The 21,578-nt window shown below is 40.6% G+C and overlaps 1 protein-coding gene across 18 annotated transcripts in view; it reads right to left on the bottom strand.

Moving 5' to 3' along the window:
- LRRFIP1 (LRR binding FLII interacting protein 1) overlaps window positions 1-21,578 on the bottom strand; it is a 109,626-nt gene that overhangs the window by 37,890 nt on the left and 50,158 nt on the right. For 6 of the 18 annotated variants that reach the window (XM_080399831.1, XM_080399818.1, XM_080399829.1 and 3 more), the window contains exons 3-9: window positions 15,917-15,934; window positions 11,951-11,998; window positions 10,278-10,322; window positions 9,695-9,745; window positions 5,937-5,969; window positions 4,756-4,803; window positions 1,626-1,682 (exon numbers count right to left, since the gene is read on the bottom strand). The exons of 8 other annotated variants lie outside the window; for them this stretch is intronic. In XM_080399831.1, coding sequence (XP_080255957.1) covers window positions 1,626-1,682; window positions 4,756-4,803; window positions 5,937-5,969; window positions 9,695-9,745; window positions 10,278-10,322; window positions 11,951-11,998; window positions 15,917-15,934 — 300 coding nt within the window. The remainder of the gene's footprint in view (window positions 1-1,625; window positions 1,683-4,755; window positions 4,804-5,936; window positions 5,970-9,694; window positions 9,746-10,277; window positions 10,323-11,950; window positions 11,999-15,916; window positions 15,935-21,578) is intronic. 4 more of the 18 variants (XM_080399834.1, XM_080399836.1, XM_080399837.1 and 1 more) reach the window with 2 other exon arrangements.

Here is a 21,578-nt window from a genome sequence, read left to right as displayed (position 1 = left end):
TTACGTTTAGGTTTGGAGGTTTTGGAGAGAGTGTTGCTGCAGGTGAATGCAAGACTGGCATCAACTGGTTTTGGAGTTTCAGCTACTCTGTTTCCCTAAACGTTCTTCCCCCTTCTAAGCAACGATTACTCTAAATTACACTTAGTAATGAAAGCCACAAGGAACTAAAGATGTTGCCATAATTATGCTCTACACAGACTAAACTTCCATGCTGCAAACCCTAAAACCAAGATGATTTAAAATCATTTAAATGGAAACCAAACAACTTATTTTCCCTGGATGACTTTCTTACAGATATTTTGCTCTTCCTGCAGCTCTGGAGTATGTCATTAAAGACTAAGAACATCATTTGTCAGAAGTACTACATAATAAAGTTCCTTGAACTTGTTAAGCAGTTCAGCAAGAGTGCCAACAACAGGACATACTGTTGCTTAAACCGATAAGAAAACAGTATTTCATTGTCTCTTATCCATATATGCAAACTAAATGCATAAAACCCTATGGAAGAAACAATTTTAAATGGACATGAAATATAAGGTCCCATTTCACTATTTATACAAGCGCCTACTTAATTTCATGCTTACAAATAGCTCATTTAAGTCTATCTCATGTTTAGCATGTATTGCTCAAACACATAGCTAAATGGAGTCTTAGAAGTAATTTACTTTTCCCCTAAACACAGAGCTTTAGTCTGCATGCCACTAAATTGCTTTAGAAGCTTAATAGCATAAATATCAACAGGCTCTGAGCTTTTGTCTGCCTTTGATAAAATAAAAGGCAAGGAAAAAACTGTTCCCTTCCCTGCCTCCTCACTCAGGCTCCACTTGAGACAATACCTTTAAATAATTTGCAAACCCCAATATTTAACAAACCAGGACAATTAATTCCTGTAATTGACACAAAACACTGTGCTGGAACAGAAAGGAACATTGTGACCCACATACACACTATGGAGTCAGTTAATAATTAAGCTTTTTTTTGACAAGAATATTTCTAGAAATAGAAGTACATCAATGGTAAGTAGCTAAGCAGCAACACTTGTTCACCTCTTTGGGAGTTTCAAGAAATCTTAGGATACAGTTTATACAATAGGAAAGAAAAAAAAGAAAAAAAAAGGTATTTAGTTAAGCAAACTTCAAATAAGCAGCAGACATTTGGGGAAAATTCAAAATCCAAAGTCCACTTTACAAATGCAAATCCCAAGACATGGACTAAATTTTTGGTGAAGCTTGGGAGTTTCAGTGTTGGATCACAACATGAACACGTTACACTGGCTGGAAAACAATCATTCTGTTGACCAGCACATGGGAAACCTCCATGCCAGGTGCTGCCAAACCAGTTCTTGTCAAAATGTAAACAAAACTGGGTAAAAGTTAAGAGTGAAGCATTTCTGGCTTCCAAGTTCTACTTGTACCAAATTCAGAGACTTCTCTTCCCACTCATGGCCTAATTTTTAATTTTTTTTTAGATGGCTTATTGCTGCAGCTCCACATCTGACAAACTGCAAAACCCACAACATGCAAGACAGGAAAAACCTGCTTTACCACAGAAACGAATCTGCTAATTAGCTTTAATCCCATTAAATAGAGCAATAGATTTTATAGCAATATAAATCATCTACTAACCCTGCTAGATTTTCTACTCTGGGATGATCCATACACATCTTCCTCATAACCATTGGTCTGTTATGGAAGGCAAGGAAAAGGGAAAAAAAGGAGAGTAAAAAATTGATGCAGACCCAAAAGGAAATTTATAGCAAAAGTCATTACTTATGAAAAGCAAAGGCAGAGAGAGAACTTTTCAAAGATACACCAGGTACAGGAGAAGTGCAGGATTAGGTCATGATTTCAAACATGAGGACATGAACGTTTGTGTGCCTGTCAGTACCTGTATACCAGCCAAAAATGTCAAGGATACTCCTGCTTGCCTTTTCTGACCCCTTTTTTTCTTGTTAAGAAACGCCTTTGCTTCCCCTATTATTACTGCACTAGAGCACCTGTCTCTTCAAACACTGTGAAGGGAATACAGAACAAAAAGCGGGCAACAAGTGTGATGGACTATGATAAAAGAAATTTATCACTGTAGTTACTTTTACCTCTGGCAGCTAAGGCATTAAAAAGCAACAAAACGTAGCAGAAGAATAAATTCTACGTTTATATTTGAGACATTCAGTTTAGTAAACATGCAACGCTGTATGAAATCTCTTCTTTTTAGCTTTCCCCAATTACATCAACATTAAACCCAGACAGTGACCATCTGCCATATCCCGGTATTTTGTGTGGCAGTCCAAAGACTTAAGAAATTTCAGTCAGTTCAGCTGTCCTCCATCACACTCAATAGCCTGCCTCCTTGTCATTAAGATGTTTTCTCTTAAAAGGAGGCAAAAAACCAGGCTCAGAAGGAGCGTTTCACAAGCACGGTCAGGAATAAAAGAAAATTATCACTACAATGCAGTTTTTAGTCTGGAAACATGGTGTTCAAGAAAAAGAGGATAGACGCAGAAGTCACCTCAATCAATACCATTAAAAGCTCAGATTTCTCAAGTAATTCACTATTCTGGTATCACTACACAACAAGGCCTGCTTTAGCATTGAAAATGAGGAAGCACTCTGTATTTGGGGTGGTATTTTTAGTGGAAATTTAATTAGCATTTCTATTAAGTTTTGAAGTCCAAGTTTTAATGCATTCCCAAAATGAAAATCCTCTAAACCCAATCTGAATCAATTTTCAAACAAAATATTCATCATATACTACACCGGAGCTTCCACGGAAAAATTAAACAAATTATCTTAGAAACCAGTTTAGACACAAGCTGGTAAAGCAACGTCTGGGAAAACTAAAGATTTTCTACTGAAGTGCAATATTATCACTGCAAATGGAAGGCCAACATCCAGTTTCTTTTTTCAGGAAGAACTGGTTTGAAATACTGCTATAGCCTTCTCAGGCTATGCGCCTTGGCTTCTTTCCATTTTTTTTCCAGCTCTTTGAATTTCTTTAATACTTTCTTGAAGAATGGTTGAAAAATCTTCAGCAACTGAAAGCAACACTCCAGCTGCAGCCCAACAGCACCATGCAGACCAATTACCTTTCATTACGACACTGAGGAATTGTTTGCCTTTTTTTCAGCTATGTAATATTGACTAAAAGTAACCTTGGATCATTATCTGAGCCACTCCTATGCAGAATTCCTTACTCTGTAATAGTGTATTTACTTTTTCCCAAATGTGGCATTCTTCATTTATTTTTACTTCTCCATTAAATAATGAATTTATTTAATGGAGGTCTCATCAGTATTTTTATTCTAACCCCACATGAAACCCACCTTCACTCCCTGTATTTAGACAGCTAGGCAATACAGACTCCTGTAGAACTCTTTTTCTCCTTTAAAAACAGATGATGCTGCCTTAGATGCAAGAGACCAGAGATCCTTTCCAGCTGTCTCGTTTTCTAACAGTTATGTTTCAACTAACAGTGCATTTCTTTTACAAGAACATCTTGCCCAAGGCTTCACTTAATGCAATGTAGAGACACAACCAAGAGCCATGAAGTCACATCTAATGCTTTTCCTTTATGCCCTTAAATAATTACCCTGCTTAGGGAAATTAAGTTGAGTTGATGCAATTAATTTTCCACAAATCCAGGTTAACTGTTTATCACTTGATTTCAGGCACTTCTAAATGTATTTGCCCTGTATCCTTCAGATTTTAAACTGAAGCCCCATAGCTCAGGTCATTTCCCTTGTCTCTATGACCCATCCTCTCCAGCATGCATTTTTGAATCCAAATGCTCCAGACACTCTAAAAGAACAGGGTCAATTTTATCGGACCTTGCTGACCTTTGTTCTACGCTACATTAACATGTTAAGTATCTGATCATAACCTTTATGACAACTAGAACAAAGACAGTTGCATCCTGGGGAGGCCAATACATACAGATTTTACTTGTCCCTTCATGTGTAACTGACCCTATTCTTTTCCGTATTTTCTTCTTGCTTTTAACAGATGCAGAAAATTTTCTCATTGCCATTATCTCCATTTATACTTGTAACATCTTTTACTTTAGACTGTGGCTAACGCTTCTTCTTCAGGCTTCCTCAATCACGCATCCAACTTCCATTTCTCAGAAAATTCTCTGCTCATTTCCAATGTACTGAAGAACCCCAACCCAGCCCAGCAACCTCCTGCTATGAGTAGCCCTCCCTCTGCAGTAGCGGTACACCAATTTGCCCCATCTTGTCCGCTCTTTCCCTCCCTGGAATTGTTCCCCATGAGATTCACCTAAAATCCTGACTGCGTAAAAGCACATTCTCTTTTACTTTCCATCCATTTCTGGCTTTGTGGTGCTTTAAGTAGTGCCCTACTTGTACAGATGCTAGTAAGGCACTGATACTACCTAGGACTACCTTTAAGAAAATTTGCTATACTACATATATATTCTAACTACCTTCATGAAAGATGCAGTCTTTACTACATACCTGTTCTATTGGTATCATGTTTCTGCGTAATGTTAAAGCTTAGGTTAGGTTTTGAGTTTTTCAAGATGCTCTTCATGTACAACACTGACATCTTTGAATTATATCACATTTTGCAGATGAAGTGATGCTCAGTATTCTCACAGACATAGTCCCAATAGTTACACCGTATCCTTGACATTAGGCTGGTGAGCTCTTACAGCCAACAAATTTCACATATTCTTTGTCCTATCACAGCAGTTTTGTATGCAAAAACCGCTGAGACAGTCAGTCAAGATACATACTGCTTTGGAGTAGTTCTTCTTTTTGGTCCTCTCATTCTCTAATCCAGCCTGCAGTGAGATTAAGAATGCAGGATGAAAAGATCAATGAGTTTATGTGCACCCATCCATAGCCAAGCATGCATATCAACATGCAAAAACATCAGTCCAGTTTTCCTCCAGCTCTACACAACACGGCTCAGTGAGCACAAATGAAAAAAAAATCAAATCTCAAAGTCAACTGACCATTTATTAAAGAATATTGTTAACAGTGATGATAGTGCCGTTAAATTTAGTAGCCACAGTTAAAATCATTCACGCTTGCTGGGTTAAGTCAATTAAAAGAGCTACCAGCTGTCTACACTTACTACATCAATACATCCATGCAAAATCCAAATGTGTTTGAACTATTTCTGTATATAGGTCGCTCACAAATAGATACACTGCATTCCTAATGTGAAATAGCACAGGGAATGAAGGAGAGTGAAAAAACTAGAGTCTGTAAAAAACTGCTCTCCCCAGTTTGCTTTCTGCAGATCTGAGACACCCCTATTTCAACACAGTGTTGCCACAAGACATCCCTGCTGATGGTACAAGGAAATTTTCTTTAAAATTAAGTTTGAAGTCCCAATCCTCATTCCCCCTTCCACGTCCTTTTTGTTTTTCCTAGAGTCGGCTTCATCTCCAACGTGTTCAATGCAAGTAGTTGCTCTCCTCCTATTATTACTTACAGAGTTTGATTTTGTCCTCCAAAGCAAAGCTGACAGCTCAATACACAAGCTGCAGCTTTAGTAGGCAGAGTATTTGTCCTGTCACTTTTGCTAGATCTATTCAGAGCGAGTTTGTGTGAGTTTTATTCTTTTTCAGATTTATGCTGAAATAAAACCAGACATACCTGGTCAAACAGTGGACAGACAGACTGTAACAGAGAAAGTCTGTTAGGGGAAATAAAAGCCATTCTGCTCTGTCATAATGGTAGCTACTGAACTAGACCTAGCTTAAGTCCCTCTAATCATTCAGCGATTTTCATCTGAACTGCGTCAGAACAGCAGGCGAGGGAAGCAGTATTTTCACATCACAGACCACAAACTGCCCCAGGATTATTTTAGATCATCCCTTATCTCAGTCCAACTATCACAATTCATGTTAGTTTCTTCTTCATGATTAGTTTTTAACACACACTGCAACTTGCAGACTATTCTCACCACTGGGTAGGTGCTGGCATATTCCAAATGAGACTGTAAAGGCATGAGAGGAAAGAAAAATCAGAATACAAAGGAAAACACTGAAGCAAGTTACAGAAATCAACAGAATCCCCCAAAACAAAACAAATAAACACAAACCTCCAAAACAAACAAAAAAACCCCAACAACCAGGCAACAGCAATATAAATCACAACTAAAGAACTTTGATAATGCAGGACTTCTTGCACAAAGCCAGAAATCAGGAACCTTGAAGCAAACACAGGAAGGAAAATGCACAAATTTCATCATGAGTGATTAATAACACAAGAATATTTCATGCTGGATGGTGTCAGAATAGAGACAGCCAGCTGAGAAGTGGGAGAACAAGGACACCTGCAGTATAAAAGAGACTAAAGAGTCTCGAGTGTCTCAACAAACACAGAACGATGTTACTGAGCTTCGCTAAGAAAAACTGCACGATAAAGAATCAAGCTGGCAGAACTTCTGAAGAGAGGGAACACTTTTGATGGGTTCAGGATGAGCCACAGAAAAACTATTAAAGACGCTCTTTCATCACAGCTGAAGATCTGCTGGCAGGAGTCAGAGATACACTCAAGCTAGCATTATATCAACACACTAGGCCACAGTTTACAGTACAGTCACAGCTATGCAGCTCAAATCAATTTGCTAGCCTGGTCTAATCAACATCTCAGGTGGTTTTGCAGTCCATATTGATGGTTGCTCTGCCAGATGCATCCGGGCCAGCTCCCCAAAAGCTAGCTCAGCAGATCTCCGGTGCCTGCAGTACAGACAACCACTTAGACAATACTCTAGGAGAAAATCCAGAGTATAAAACCCACCCAGATTAGGAGGGTGGTAAAGTTTTAGGGAGAAAAGGATTTCTGAAATAGGCTCATTTAATTGAAAACTTCTTGTACAGAAAAGCAGCAACCCTTAACACCACCAGCCTCTCAGTGCTATGAGCCCAAGTGCCAAAGATGCAAGATCGATTTTCAGAAATTCTAAGTCTTGTAGACCAGTTACAACGGCATCCTGCAGCGATGGAGGGAGAGCTTTCAAATATCCAGAACAAGAAGAGCATTCAGAATTCTCTGACTAGTTTTATAAACCCTTTGTGGACACAAGGCAATAGCTTTTGGTGCTTTCTTCATGCTAAAATAGCTCAGAAGCCAAACTGAACCCTACTCCTCAGAGATAAAATTGTTTAGGTTGGTCATTGTGGTTTTTTTTTTTTTTTTTTTTGTTGTTGTTGGTTTTTTTTTTTTTTTTTTACTTTGTTGTTTTGAAAACACACACAGCAAGAGCCAAACCTTCACAAATAGCCAGACAGAGATGTGGTCAAACTATTAAAAGCATTTGCTATAAACCCACACTAGGTAAAATGACCAATGCACATACTATCAATTCATCATGAATAAAACTACTAAAATATGTAGAAGGGCAAATTTCAGTTCAGACTAGCAAATATTTAGTTTCTTCTACAATCCCAGTGACACTTGGATCAGGGAAGGAAGCTCTGTCAAAACTCTTTTCCTGTGCATGCCTAAGTGTCAGCTTGCATAAGATACTCACCGAATGCTACTTTATGAGGACAAGTGGGAGTCTGTGCAACATCACTAGAAATACCAGCATAAAAAGTTTCAACCAGATCCTCCTGTCAGAAAAGGACATTCTTTGCAAAAGTATTAGGTATTTATGGCCCATCCCATGAACAGCTGGAGGCTGCTGTTGACCAGACCACCAGTGGTTATTGCAGCCTGAAGGCATGCTGGCAGCCCAGGCTGGCTGCTCCACAAAAAAAAGGTCAGAGAAGCCTTCTTCTCAAGGGATGGTGGGGAAGCAGAACACAAAGCTTCTGCTGTTAAAATATATGATCCTTTGTTTCATTGTTAAATATTACAAAAACACATCAAAAGGAATCAGTAGTGGTTTTCCATGAACAAAAGGTGTTTCAGACGAACAGAGCTCCCGCTGTAGAGTACTGTTGCCAGTGTGCCTGCATCTTGCCACATCAAGGGGCACACAGTTAAGGCCACGGTTGAACAACCCATTTGTATCATAATCACCTTCTAAACAGAAAGAATTGAAATTTCAACTGATTTAGAGATATTTTTTCCCTCTCCAAATACACTTTCATAAACACGCCCAAATCCAAGTAAAATAAACATCAGGTTTTGCATTCATCCGTGAAGATAAGCTTCTCCTCATCAAATCTTTGGAGCTTTAAGGCACCTTCTGTCTTTGAAAGGCACTCAAATAAGTTTGTAACCTTAAAGAATAAAAATTTTAACAGCACTTCATAAGTAGCAATAAAGATTCCACTAAAAAAAGGGAACAATGCAACACTTAAAAAAGTGCATCTTGTGCTGTCTTACAGTGAACTCTATTAGGATCACTGAGCAGGCTCTGCAGTAGTGGGTTTTTGGGGTGTTTTTGTTGTTGTTTTTTTTCCCCTACTTTTCTTCATCTTCCAGATTCTTTCAGAGGTATATCAGGTGTTCCACTCAATCCTGTTCTTTTGGGGATACTTTTTCAGGAAAACAAACAAACAAAAAGAAGTAGTTGTTCTAGCCTAGGTAACTATTAGCAAATTTTTAAAGAGGAAAAAATCCCCAAATTTATGGCACGAAGTCTCCATAGAAGCCAGAAACTAAGGATTACAAATAAAGGTCTTGCTATGAATGATATAGGTCTTGCTTGTTCTATAAAAATAGAGCTGATCATCCAGCTTAACCCACATAACTAGTGCTACTAATAAGTTAGGGACAACATCAGTAGAAGAACAAATTAGTAGAAGAACAGATTATTCTCAAATACAACAGTTTTAGGCACAATGACTCCGTAACAAAAACTAGTTGCAGCTGATTCACATTCAGGACTGTGAGAGCTTCCTCCATAGTGCTGTTACAGATTGTTCTGGTTTTGTGGTTAGCTGAGTGCTTCTCCATAGGTCTCAGAAGCCATGAGAGCTGATGTCTCCTGAAGACTATCAACACATGCCGAGACAATAGCATTAACCATTCACAACTATTAAATCACTTAAACTGTCTTCACAGTTACAACAGCTGACTGTATCTATGCTAGAATGGAGTGGAGATTTGTACACATGTATTATCTGGAAAAATACCGTATGGATATTTTGAAGAAAAAAACTGTTTGAACTTTTCCTACAGATGAGTACTGGTGCACTACTACAGCAGTCTGTGCCCTACTAACCCCTCCTTCCACAAAACTCAAGTCTGCAGATGAACTTCAAGTATCTCTAAAGCAGTTTTCAGGAGAGCCTTCCCCTGCCATTCAAAAGCACTTATTCTCACTGATAATTTCTTTTTGCTTTCCTGAGCTAATAAACATTGTTCATGGAGTAAGCTAGCACTTCCTCTTCCCAAATTCTCAGTATCAGTAATAAAATGTGTGAGAGCTTACAGTGTGCGTACAAAAAGTAGCTACATCTACCAAGGTTTTGGCTAAGTACTTCCTGCAACAGTAACAGCGAACAGCCTTTACCAGAAAGGTTTCTAGAGAGTCACATGCTCTGCTGCTGTTCCTGCACAAGTGCACAGCAATCTGACAATTCCCCTGGTTGGAAGAATTACTGACCTACATGTGCTCAACAAAACCCCGTATGCCTTGAACATAGAATATGTCAAGACCTTGGAAGAATGATAATATCAGAGTATTATAACCAGTCTGGTGGTACAGGGGGACAGCAACATCAGTATACACACATGCACACTTAAATTGTATAATTTACCAACCCTCAGGCTTCCACGGCTACCCACTGACATGCGCTCATCTTCATCCGAAGCCTACCAAAAGAAAGTATAAAGACAAGAAAACAATGAAAAGAACACAAGTAACAGGCAGTGAAGTAAATGCTGATGACTTTGATGTGACAGAAGGAAAGAAGAGACATACAAAATAAACGTCTTTAAAAAGAATCACATTAAAACCGTAAGCAGATAGTAAATGAAATCATACCCTGCCCAATAAACTGTCAAGCATTTTACTACAGGATGAATGACAAGCTTGCTTGGGAGCTCCCTGCTCTATGCTCTTGGCCCACTGTCTGAATAAACAAACATTAAACACTCCAAGGAGGTTATTTCCCCACCTTCCACTCCCTGCCCCCCCTTAATTCTAGCACATTTGCAAAAACTCCCTGGCCAGAGTGACTGGGGATAGGGCAGAGAAGTCAGGAAGTGGCTTTGGGGTTTTCACTTGCCTGGGGTGGGGAGAACTTGTTTTGTTCTTTCTTTTAAAAAGCAACTGCCTTATATGCGTCTGTTTTCTTAATTTGAAATGTCTAGCTAAAAAGAAAAAGCAAAAATATATACTAACCGAGGCATTCCTTCGGGCTCTACGGGAATAACGCTCACTGTCTTCCTACCAAGGCAGCAGAGAAAAAAACCAGAGTGAAATGTTGAAAGGACAGACACACCACAGTGCTTTCAGAAACACACAGTGAACTTCAGCAATGTTTAGGAGTCAGAAAGATTAAACCAAATAATGGAAGGTGACACCTTGTCAGGTCAGAAAACGCATTTTTCCCCTCATTTGTGATCCCAGCTTGCTTCTCCTCCATTTTATGCTGCTACACACTTTCATTACTTTTGTAGAAAACCGTATGCAGTGACACCTTTATTTCTATCTCAAAAAATGTTTCAAGTGCATCTCTCTGCATCTGGGTATCAGCATACTTACAGTGCTTTTGTAATTGCGCTTTCCAGTTTGCAGTCCTTCCAAATAAATCTCAAAAATCTTCTGCTTGAAATAACGTGGCAGGACAACAGTGTCTCTCTAGCGTATCCCAGAGGGACAAAGCCCGGCCCCTTCTTCCAGACCAAAAGCATCTGTGCCCTGCTTACAGCCTCTGTGACACACAGCACCGCTGCTTTGTGCCACCCAAAGGCTGTGTTAATGCTGGAAATGCTGTAGGATGCGTTGTGTTTCAACAAACTGATTTTAACGAACTCATTTTACATGGAATTTAGAAACAACAATAAAACCCGAGGGGTGGGGGCTCAACATTGTAGTTAAAAGATTCCACGGGTTGAATTTATTTCTAAGCAAGGGAATTTCTAGCAAGGTAGAGCTAAGCTCACCAAACAAGGACTTGAAGAGACTTCATGGCTTATTGGTGAGATCAGAGCATCCTGGAGGATGGCTGGACCATATGGCAGCAGGCTTTCAAGAAGGCATAGAGCAAACTAGCATTTATTCCAATTAATTACGAAAGGTCAAGGAAGTCAGGGAGTATGAGAAGTTATCTTCCACACTGGAAGCCAACTGTTCAGTTTTGCCTTTTTCAGTGTGCACCACTCAGCTTGGAGGGCAAGGCCACAAACAACACTTTTCATGTGTCATCACTGATAAGCAATTTCATAAACTTATGTTTGAAAAACATTTGGAGCCACTGTCTTCGAGCTCTTTAGCAACATCTTGCACTTGTATCACGGGTGTTAAAACAGTCAGATGTTGCTAACGGCCAAGTCCGTATCTGGTATCAACTGGCTTAGCAAATCATGAAATCCAGGACATCGTATTACCAGAAAAAGCGAGCACTGCCACAAGAGCAGTAATAACATACTGAGGAGTACCCTTGGGCCAGTTAAGTACAAAGGTAGCTGAAGACGCAAGGATAAAACTTGCCCCAAATTCACCTGAAGGCAGATTTGAGAAAACTCAAATTGTAACAAAAAACACAAATAGTAAAATGAGTACATACATTCCTTGTACCACAAGTAGTTTTAACGAGAGTCTATTGCTAATCTAATGTTCAAGTGAAGACAGAGGCCTGTAAAAAAAGATGGCTCTATCCAAATCCCTACCAGTTTTAAGCTGATCAAAAGCCACGTTTCAGGTATTGATGCAGACTGCAAGAGTGCTTGCAATGACAGTGGAATTCACATTTCCAAAACATGAAAATACCTACTTCGTGGGATTTCAAACTCTATGAACTATATGAAACTTCAACACGTAAAAGCTGTTTAGCTACGTTGATGAAGGCCTACCATCCATTGCTCGATGTCTCCCCATTTAGTATCCAGACCATAATATTTCTACAGACAGAAAAGGGAAAAAAACAGCATTTAGATGAGAAAGGCAAACACAGAACATTTAGACATGCATTGCTGGGTTCTGGCTGAGCCACACAGCTCCACACACACAAACATGCCAGGGAAAAGCCATGCCAAGTGCCACCAGAGCCCACCACAGCATGTGCCCAGGAAAAGCTGCCCAGCAAAGGAAGAGGGGCCTTTGGGGTACAGCCGGGGTACTCAACAGCTTCTTTCTCAGCAGTGCAAGAAAAAACCAGCAAACCAAACAACCAGTGCTGTGGGGACAGGAGCAAGGAGCATAATGAGTCTCGAATTCCTGACCCATTTAAGTCAAGACTCATTACAAGGGATCTGAACGCAGAACACTTTCAGGACGAAAAATGCTGTCAAATCATGTTTACTGTACAGATTTGTCAAACGGGGAAGACAATGTGAATACAATACAACTAACCTCTGTGCATTCTTATTCACTGTATTCAGAATGCCCCAGAGCTCTTTTGCAGGGCATGAGGCTTTTTGCCTACAGTTCAGGCATCTTGACAGTGGTGGTATCACCAACAAGGATGGAAGAGGACATGCTTCACCAATGCAGGCAAGACTGGAAAACTGCATTTTAATACCAAATGCCATGCATTTTCTTAGTACGCTGTGTCTTCTGAACCATTTTTCAGTTCACAGTTTCTTTGCACAACATCAGAAACTTCCCAATGGACCTGAATTTCCACCAGACAGAAAACTGTTCAAAGATCCACAAGAACTTCTTCCTCCCCAAGGACATGCTTCAAATCTAGTCTCAGGAAGTCTGCATTTATAATAGTGACCATAACATTTCTGTGTGAAGGACAATCACCAGCTTAAAGTACAGTCAATCACCAAATGGAAATCCTGCTTAAAGAAGCATAATACGTATATAAGAAAAATTGAGATTATGTGCTTTGAGATTCATGTATTTGTGGGAAAACAAGCCTGTACTTGCCAGCTTTCCTAGAGACTTGAGGAGGTAGGAGAATCAAGTCAAAACCTTAGGTAACAATAAAATAATCAGAAACCTGTATTGTACTGTGTATTTAGAACTTGCTCAATGGTATTAACGTAATTTTACTTTCACCATTTAAAACCTCATTCACCGTTTATTAATAAGCTAGAAAAAACAACTGTGTGCTCTTTGATACTGTGTCAGTTTATTCCCACTTCAGTGTTCTTCCTCAAACAACAAAATTATTTTCATTAAGGTCATAGCCTTACTCATCTTAACAGCTCTGGAGAGAGGAAAGTCTGTTATGAAATAGAATAGGCAGCATGATGCTCATTTACACATCCGGGATAGCCCAAACTGTACCTTTAAACACTGTCAGCTTTGGGGTCAAATAGGGAAAACGCAGGAGCTCACAGCAATCCCATTTATTAGGAAAAAACATTAGACTAAGTTTTAGGCCAGTGATTTGAAAACAGGAAATAAATCTACTGCATTGCAGATTTAAATACTATGCAAACATCTCTCTCAGACAAGAAAAAGAGATGATGATTCAACAAGCTCTTTAACCACATTCCTATGAGAACAGGAAAGTAAGTATTCGCCTCTGCCTTCCCTGCAAAGCATCCTAGTCTGTGCTCAAATACATCTACTACCCCTATACAATGCCTCGCCAAATTGCACACAAGTGAAATTTCTCCCTTAAACTACATGAGAGTGCATGACAGGAACGCTGTTTCTTCAGGCATTACACACCTCCTCAGCAGCGCTCAGACTAGTTACTTCCAGGCAGAAGCATAACGCATACAACAGCCTCTTACAAAACTCAGTTTTACGCACATCACATCCTGAAAATGACCCCCGAAAACTGTATGAACCCCAGTTGGTCAGGATTGTGTACGTGATCAGAACCTACAGATTATATGCTTTATAATAAATTAGGTCGGGTAGAGCCTTATTAGAGGCTTCCCCTTCCCCCAAGAGATGTATAACTTTTTCCAACACTAGAAATCGATTTTACAAAACACACTGAAAATGGAGAATCCTTTCTCACACATAGGAAGGATCCAGAAACGTGCCAATAATATTTATGTAAGGTCTGCTGCTTCCTTTTCCTGCCCTCTGTTCTCCTTACTTTCTGACATAGGCTTCTGAATTCACTTTTGCAAAAGGGAGATAAGGAGATACCTCTTAAAAGTCTTACATCACAAATTCCACTCACAGTCCTTTCCTCCACCATTTAAAGTTACACATCTACACGCTTAATACCCCAAACAAAAACGTTAACGAATGCAATTGCCTTGAAACTATTTTTAATTCATGATCGTTTTAACGGCACATTTCACACTGGACCGAACTGGCAGCATTTGAAGTCTGGAGTATTTTGCCCCTTCAGCCACTTCCCATTCCTTTCTCCTGTCCACTCCTCTGTCTTGCCACAGGGGCCTGGTTTCAATGGCCACATGGGTTAAAGGAAGAAGTGGTACTTATCCAGTCATTTGGGTTTTAGTTAGAAGCCTTTGCCAGACTCATGTTCCCTTCTACCCTAAAAAGTGATACTACAATTAAATAACTAATGACGTTAATACCATTGAGAGAGAATTCCAGATCAGATTTGCTAAGTGGCAGCGAAACTGCTAGACTTGCAAACTTGCTATGGGATGTTGTCAGGATAACCCACTTATCTTCTCATCCATGTCAGGACACCAACAGTAAACAACCTCCGTGTCTCCCATGGGACTGTGTTTGTACCAGAGGATTAAATTAGTTCCTATAAAGGAGATTGATAACAAGCCTGTTGATCCACGGGCAGATGTTAATTTCAGTCACTCTGTACACAGTCAACTCCACAAATGAAAACAAGAGTAAGATGTATTTGTTGCCAAATTGATGGGGTCAGGATTAAATACCAGAGCACATGATTTGAGTAGCTGTCTTCATATACATACACACTTAAAGAGGAGAACAGCTTTTCCAAGAAGCACATGCACTGCTAGGTCAAGAAGTGAAACATGCAGTTAAGGCAGCTGGAATAGCAGAACAAAAACAAACAGGCTGTGGGTTTATGAGACATTTAACATTCAGCAAGCAATAAAAATATCTCAGGAAAACACAAATATTCAGTAAGGTAGAACATGGCAAGCTTGAAGAAATATATGCTTTTTTCCTCCCTGCAAGGCGTGTTTACAGTTATTTCACTTTCTAGGTACCACGTGGTTCACATAGTGGAAGTATAGAACAGCCAAACACCGTAACACAAACCCAAAAACTCTGTTACATAGCAAGTGAGCTCAGCTGGAGCGATTATCATCATCATCTTTGCCATTATTTAGAACTATGAAAAGGAAATTGGGAGGAGGGAAGAGATCAGGACATTAAACTCAGGTGAGAGAGGATTAAAGAACACAAAAGCATTTATAATGCTTAGGTCACATTGGAAGAAAGGCCGTACAGTTTGTTTACCAAAAGATATCAATTCAAACACAGCATACCTGAATGACTTCAGTAACTTTCTGCAAAGTCATCTGAAAGTCATTCTTCCTGCTGGCACCTGTTAAAAGCTTGCCCAGCCTGAAATATTTCCAGCAATACTCTTGGCCTTCCACACCCAAATGCCTGTATGGCTCTTGGCGACATGTGGAGCCACCATACTCTCCTATGACTGCTGGTCTGTCAAATTACCATTCCACTTACTGCTTATTCCTTGCCAAACAGTCTGTAACAAAAGTTATATTAAGTGCCTAACCAGACACAATTTATACAGGTCATCTTCCCCCACTCCCCTTTATTATCCACCCCACAAGACTATGGGAGGAAAGGGGGGAATTGCTTGGAAATACAAAGCCTGCTGTGCATCTTCTGTTCTTTAGAGGTTTTTTCAAGTGCTAGCAACACTCACAATGTGGGAACACATGCAAACAAGAATGAAAGAGAGCAATCCCTACCTTCTGAACTTGATAGATCTAGGGGGAAAGGGAAAGGAAAGAAACAAGGAAACAAAAGCCAGTGTGAATGAATAAATAGCAATGCAATGTTCCATAGCTCGTTCCAATGGGGGGGGGGGGGGGGGGCAGGAATCATTTATACAAAATATGCAGCAAAACACGAATACAAAAATGTGCACATTGAAGCCCTATAGTTCGGTAGAACGAAAGCAGCATTTACATTCCAGGCTCCCTCCATGTGCCCAGCTGAAATAGAGCATTCTTGCTCTCATACCTGCTAGGCTCTGGGAGGCACATGCAACATTTTCTCCCTAGACTGTGTGCCAGACCAGAGCCTAACCCAGCTGTGAGTTAGGACCTCTGGCTTTTCCATCCTCCCTCCTTCAAAGTAATGGATGCCCAAATATTCACCTGGGATGACAGTTGTGCATCTACCATCACAACAAAAGCAAACAACATTCACTACAGAAAAACTGTTGTTCTTCTAAAGACAAATTTTGTCCTTAACTGTTGAAGCATAGTTACAAAAGCATCAATGCTATACATCTCTCACCCCTGTACAGCACAGCGTCAGCTTGTTAAAACTCCCTCAAAATATCTTGCACATATACTGCCAGCATTGGAGGATCTCTGCAGGTTGATTTTTCAATTTTTAATGTTTCCACAGAGCCTCACACCATTTGCAGGCCCTAATAAATGCACTGCTGACTCTACAAAGTTCTTCCATAGTCTTGAACAATTTTAATAATACACAAAAACATTACAGCCACTCTAATATATCTGAATTTTAAGTGGAGAATGGCCCTTGACTGATCAGCTTTGTAAATTCACGTGAAAACAGAAAACATGTTTATTCTTGCATGTCTCGCAGCACTTCTAAAGCAAGAAACCCTTCACGTTCCAAACCACCTAACTGATACACAAATCCAGAAGGAAATTGCAGTTTCATCCTCCCCACTTCTCTGCTGAACACCTAGCATTTATCTGTGGGAAACGTATCACAGCTCTGGTCCGAAAGCCCAAGCTGCCTTGCTGCTGATCTTCTTAGATAAGAACTGATGCTGAATAAGCACCACCACCAGCCCTCTGCTCCTAGAGTGCAACCCAGGGGAACAGTGTCTTGCTCTGACCCCAACCCTGCAGCTGGTCAGCAGGCAGCAGGGTAGACAGTCTCCCGTAGTTTGGAATATTCAGGGAATCCCTACTGTCCGTTGTTCTTCAGGGCCATCTCAGCCGAACCCGGATCCCTGTGCTAGGAAGGAAATCGTGCTTCCTTCAGTCCCTGCCCCCCGATCAGGTTGCCCTTCATAACCAAGAAGGACAACAGCCGAACCCAGCTTGATACCTTAGGAGCATTAATTCCTATTCCTACAAGTGCATGGAGGATAATGAGGACCCACACTTAAAACCAGCATTCCCACACAACTAACCACCTCACTTACCTTTTACTAAGAAAACTCTGAAGAAGAAAATTAACTAAACCCTCCCACAGTTCCCACGACTGCATACCAACCCGGATCATTTGCTTCTCTGTTGCACATGCAGAACACCTTTCATCCATACACAGAAGCCAAATGCCGCCACTTTAAATGGCAATTACCATGGAGCTGGTTTAACCTTTAAGCTTTAACTTTCCAATGCTGTTGTTTCACCCACACTTTGAGGCAACACTACAGATGTCTTGTTTTTCAAACCCCAATGCTTCAGGCTTGGCATTGCACTCAATGGGAATACCTGCTAAGCGAGACACGCAACAAGTCTTGGGCCCAGGACGCAGGTTGCCAATGGATAAGATAACGAGGTCCTTGTTCAGGGCTAGACACTGCGGAGGGCAACGGAGAGGGGCACAGGAATGAAGCCACGTGCATCATTATAACTGCTCCAGCATTTTATAAAACCTGGATTTTTTTTTGGTCATCCATTAGCTAACAGGCATTACAAGAGCTCTGTTCCAAAGTGACTGATCCGTCATCAGCACACTGTCCTCCTTCAATAGTATGTTATAGGAGAAAACACTTTTAAAAAACAACCTCTGTTGCAGGTATGTCCCCCACAAAGAGCTTAACAGAGTCAATAGACATCTAAGCAGTCAAATACCCTAAATGGCACTTTCCTGTATTATGGTATTAAAAAAAAAAAAAAAAAAAAAGTGCAAAGCATTTTGTCCACAGTATTAGTGGCAGCCTGCTTTCCTGGTTTCCTCATTGCAGCAGCTTTCCCACAAAAATAAAGTTTTGCGTACAGTAACTGTAGAATGGGACAGAACAAGCCAGTGAAGCATGGTTAAATGGCAGCAGAAGGCAGAAATGTAGAGTGTACTAAAGACACCTTCAGCATGGTCCCTCTCCAAATTTTCCTGTGCATCTTCACACTGGCTGTGTAAGAAAGACAGAGATTAACTACATCACAAAACTCCTTAATTTCTGCCCTGCATATGCAAGCACCAAGTTTCATAGTTTCACCCCTTCTGTTCAAGCCACAAGAATTCTGCTTTCCTCTAGTTTTTCCCGCACTGCCTGTGATTTCAAATGGCTTCAACCAATCCCAAATGCCAGCTGCACCATGAGACCTGCTGACTTGGATCAGACTTGTGGGTACCAAATCCTAGCAAGGGAAGAGGCCTAAGTCACAGTCAACAGGATGGGTGAGAAGATCAGGATTGTTTGCAAGTCTTTTGCCCACATTAACTTGGCTTTAGTATGTTTACTAACTTCAGTACATGCTCAGGGAACTGGCATGGAAAAAGAGAAACCCACGACAAAGTACTGATAACACATTTTATTCCAAAGAAATATGAATCCAAACGAGGAAAAGTACCAACATATTTATTTGTGTGTAAAGAACAAATTTACAAAATAGCAGAGGCAAGTTTTGTTCTATGCCCTTAAAGCAAGAGCTGTAAATGAATCTAGGAGACAAGCACAATGCACTTGCCTTGAACTAGAAGTGGCAAACTGGCAAGGAAGACTCTTATCCTGCAGCTTAAGGAGTGGGAGATCGTTCTCTTTTCACTTCAGACTCTTAATATCAGCTTAAGTTGTGGTCTCCAAGTGTCAGTCCTCAAAGAGACATTTTTAAGTCTTGCCAGCAGAACACACAGAAGGTACTCCTACATAAAACATTCTCTACAATTAGCCCTAATGCTACAGCTTGTATGCGTCTCGTAACATTAATGTTAAATATTTCTGGGGGAAAAAGGCTTTAATGTATCTTACACCAAGCTTCTAAGAAAAAAAACCAAACCACACACACTCCACTTTATCTAGCAGCCCCACGAGAATTAACAATTTGTTACTCAGAAAAACTGAGCCAACAGCTCCTGACTTGCTCTTCTACGTGCATTGAAAACAAGGATCTGACTGCACCCAAGCATTTGTCTCAGTAGCAAACACAACTCTAGGGTATGAGCCAAATGGACCGGCCTTAGACTCTGCAACTGGAAGCAAAATGTTTGAAGACCATGGCAGCATGGTATGGTAAAAACACCGACAAAAGCCAAACAAACAAGAAAACGAACAGCACACAGGACCCATCACTGCTCTGAATCCCACCAGCTAGTGTGTTTCCATAGCGCTGGTACTCACCAAGGAGCAAGTACCGTCTATTACAGTTGTCCTTTCAGCTTAGAACATGCATTGGCATTGCCTCACAGGAGCGCTCTCCTGCGCTGACTTACTATGTGCGGAAGCATACCAGAAAACCTACCCTGACCTCCAGATTAATTATTTACACCTGTAGTGGATAACAACAACACAGCACAGAATAAGTCAGAAACATTCAAGCGTTAATGTTTGTTAGATCTGTGCCTTTCTTGTAGCCTCACAACCAGGAACCCATTCTCTACTAAACATATAAATACACACACACATATGCGATTTAAGCATGATCACTGCTGTATCTTCCAAGTCAGCATACATCAGATCACGATTTTTGTGCTCAATTTCTTTCTTCAGCTTCAACAAACACTTTTCATTTACCTAGTTTATATTTCCCTACTAAACTTGTACTTGTGCTCTCCTCTTTACCTTCCACCCCCTGGGGAAAAAAACCCCACAAACCAACCCCAAAAAACCCACCCCACCCCAAAACACTGGCACACTTACCCTTCTTTCTGCTGCCTGGCATGAGGTGACGATGCCAGGTGATGAGATGATACTGCCTCTGCAACACACCTGCAATCCCGCCCCACCACAGCAAATGGCAGCAGCTTTCCACAGTGACTTTCCCACACCTCGCACTGCAGCGCAGACTGTTTTCTTCCAAAAGCCCACCTATCTCTGCTATATAACGTCTCCAAGTACTGCTCTACTACAGCAGTATGTAACTTCACATTAAGTTTGCAGAAGAATTCTTGGGGTCACCTTGTGTTCCAAACCAAGTTTACTGAAGCTATGCCTCCAAGCACACAGAGCACAAGATGAATAGCAGCAACCACTGGCAAGAGGTACGGCTGCCTGTGCAAGGGCTGAGCCCACACCTGCACCAAGCGTGCTCACCACCATCTAAGGCCAAGCTGTCTGCCACAAGCTTCTCAGGGTACGCTCCTTTTGAAAGGAACTCATCAACAGCGTCGCTGATTGCGAATACAATTTTACATTTCCAAAATAATAGACTATGCAGCAATTTCTGCTGTCAGTTGTGTTTTACCTGAAATAATTTCTGCCAAAAAGAAGAGCTCGGTGTGATATTGTTTAGTCTTCACCATTTACCTATATGAGCTTTACTACACAGCTGTGACTAGACTTTGGTGCACTCTTCACATGTGGCTAGCGAACGGAACCAGCACAGGGCGTTTTAATAGCTTTGTGATGAGATGGCTGCTCATTCTACCTACAGAAACATTCATAAGACAACTAAAATCTCAGGCACCAGGTGCTTTTGCATTGGTATTTCTTTTGTAATGGCAAGCAGAACATTAGCTAAATCACATAAAGTGGGCTCATGATGTAAGTCACCCAAGTATTTAAAAATGCAGAAAATAAAGCACAAGATTTAAAAAGGCATTAATACTAGATGGTAGGCAGGAGAAGAGCCAACTTCCAGCCCAAATCTTCAACATACCCTGCTTTGCAGCCAGTGAGAGCTATACTGCCACGATTCTAGCTTGTAATGGTAGCATCTGGAATCTTTTAACCCAGATCAACAATGTAAAAATATTCCCAAGTATTCCGTGCTCCACAACAAGCCTGTCAGGGCATGTATACTTCTTTAAGCATGAACAAGTACACACACACACGCAATAAATCTATTTATTGCTTTTTAACTCCCATAACTGGCTCTAAAAAGCCTCTGAAGTAGTAAAGCAAGTGCTTAAAGTTCTGGTTATTAAACACAGCAGTAGTGGGAATGTGTTATTTATTTCTCTGACAAGTTCATGATGGAAACTGAAGACGGCAGACAACAAGCTGTACAGACACCGGTATCACAGTACGTTCTCCTCCAAGAAAGGAGTAGGTGCCAAGTCCCGTGTTGCTCACTGCTTGGCATTTTCTGTATTTATGGGGTTTTTTATTATACCTGCAAGATACTTGTGGCAACAAAAAAGCTTCCTGCAGACATCCTTACTAGCTCTACCTTGCACCAGGGGGGCTGAGATTAAACTATCTGAAACAGTTATAAAATATTAACTAGATGTATAGTTGCATTATGTCATTTATGCCAG

This window comes from Falco punctatus (genome assembly GCF_963210335.1).
Source record: "Falco punctatus genome assembly, chromosome: 8".
NCBI classification, from domain to species: Eukaryota; Metazoa; Chordata; class Aves; order Falconiformes; family Falconidae; genus Falco; species Falco punctatus.
The sequence above is the reverse complement of the archived record's forward strand: the minus strand, read 5'-3'. Positions and strand labels throughout refer to the sequence as shown.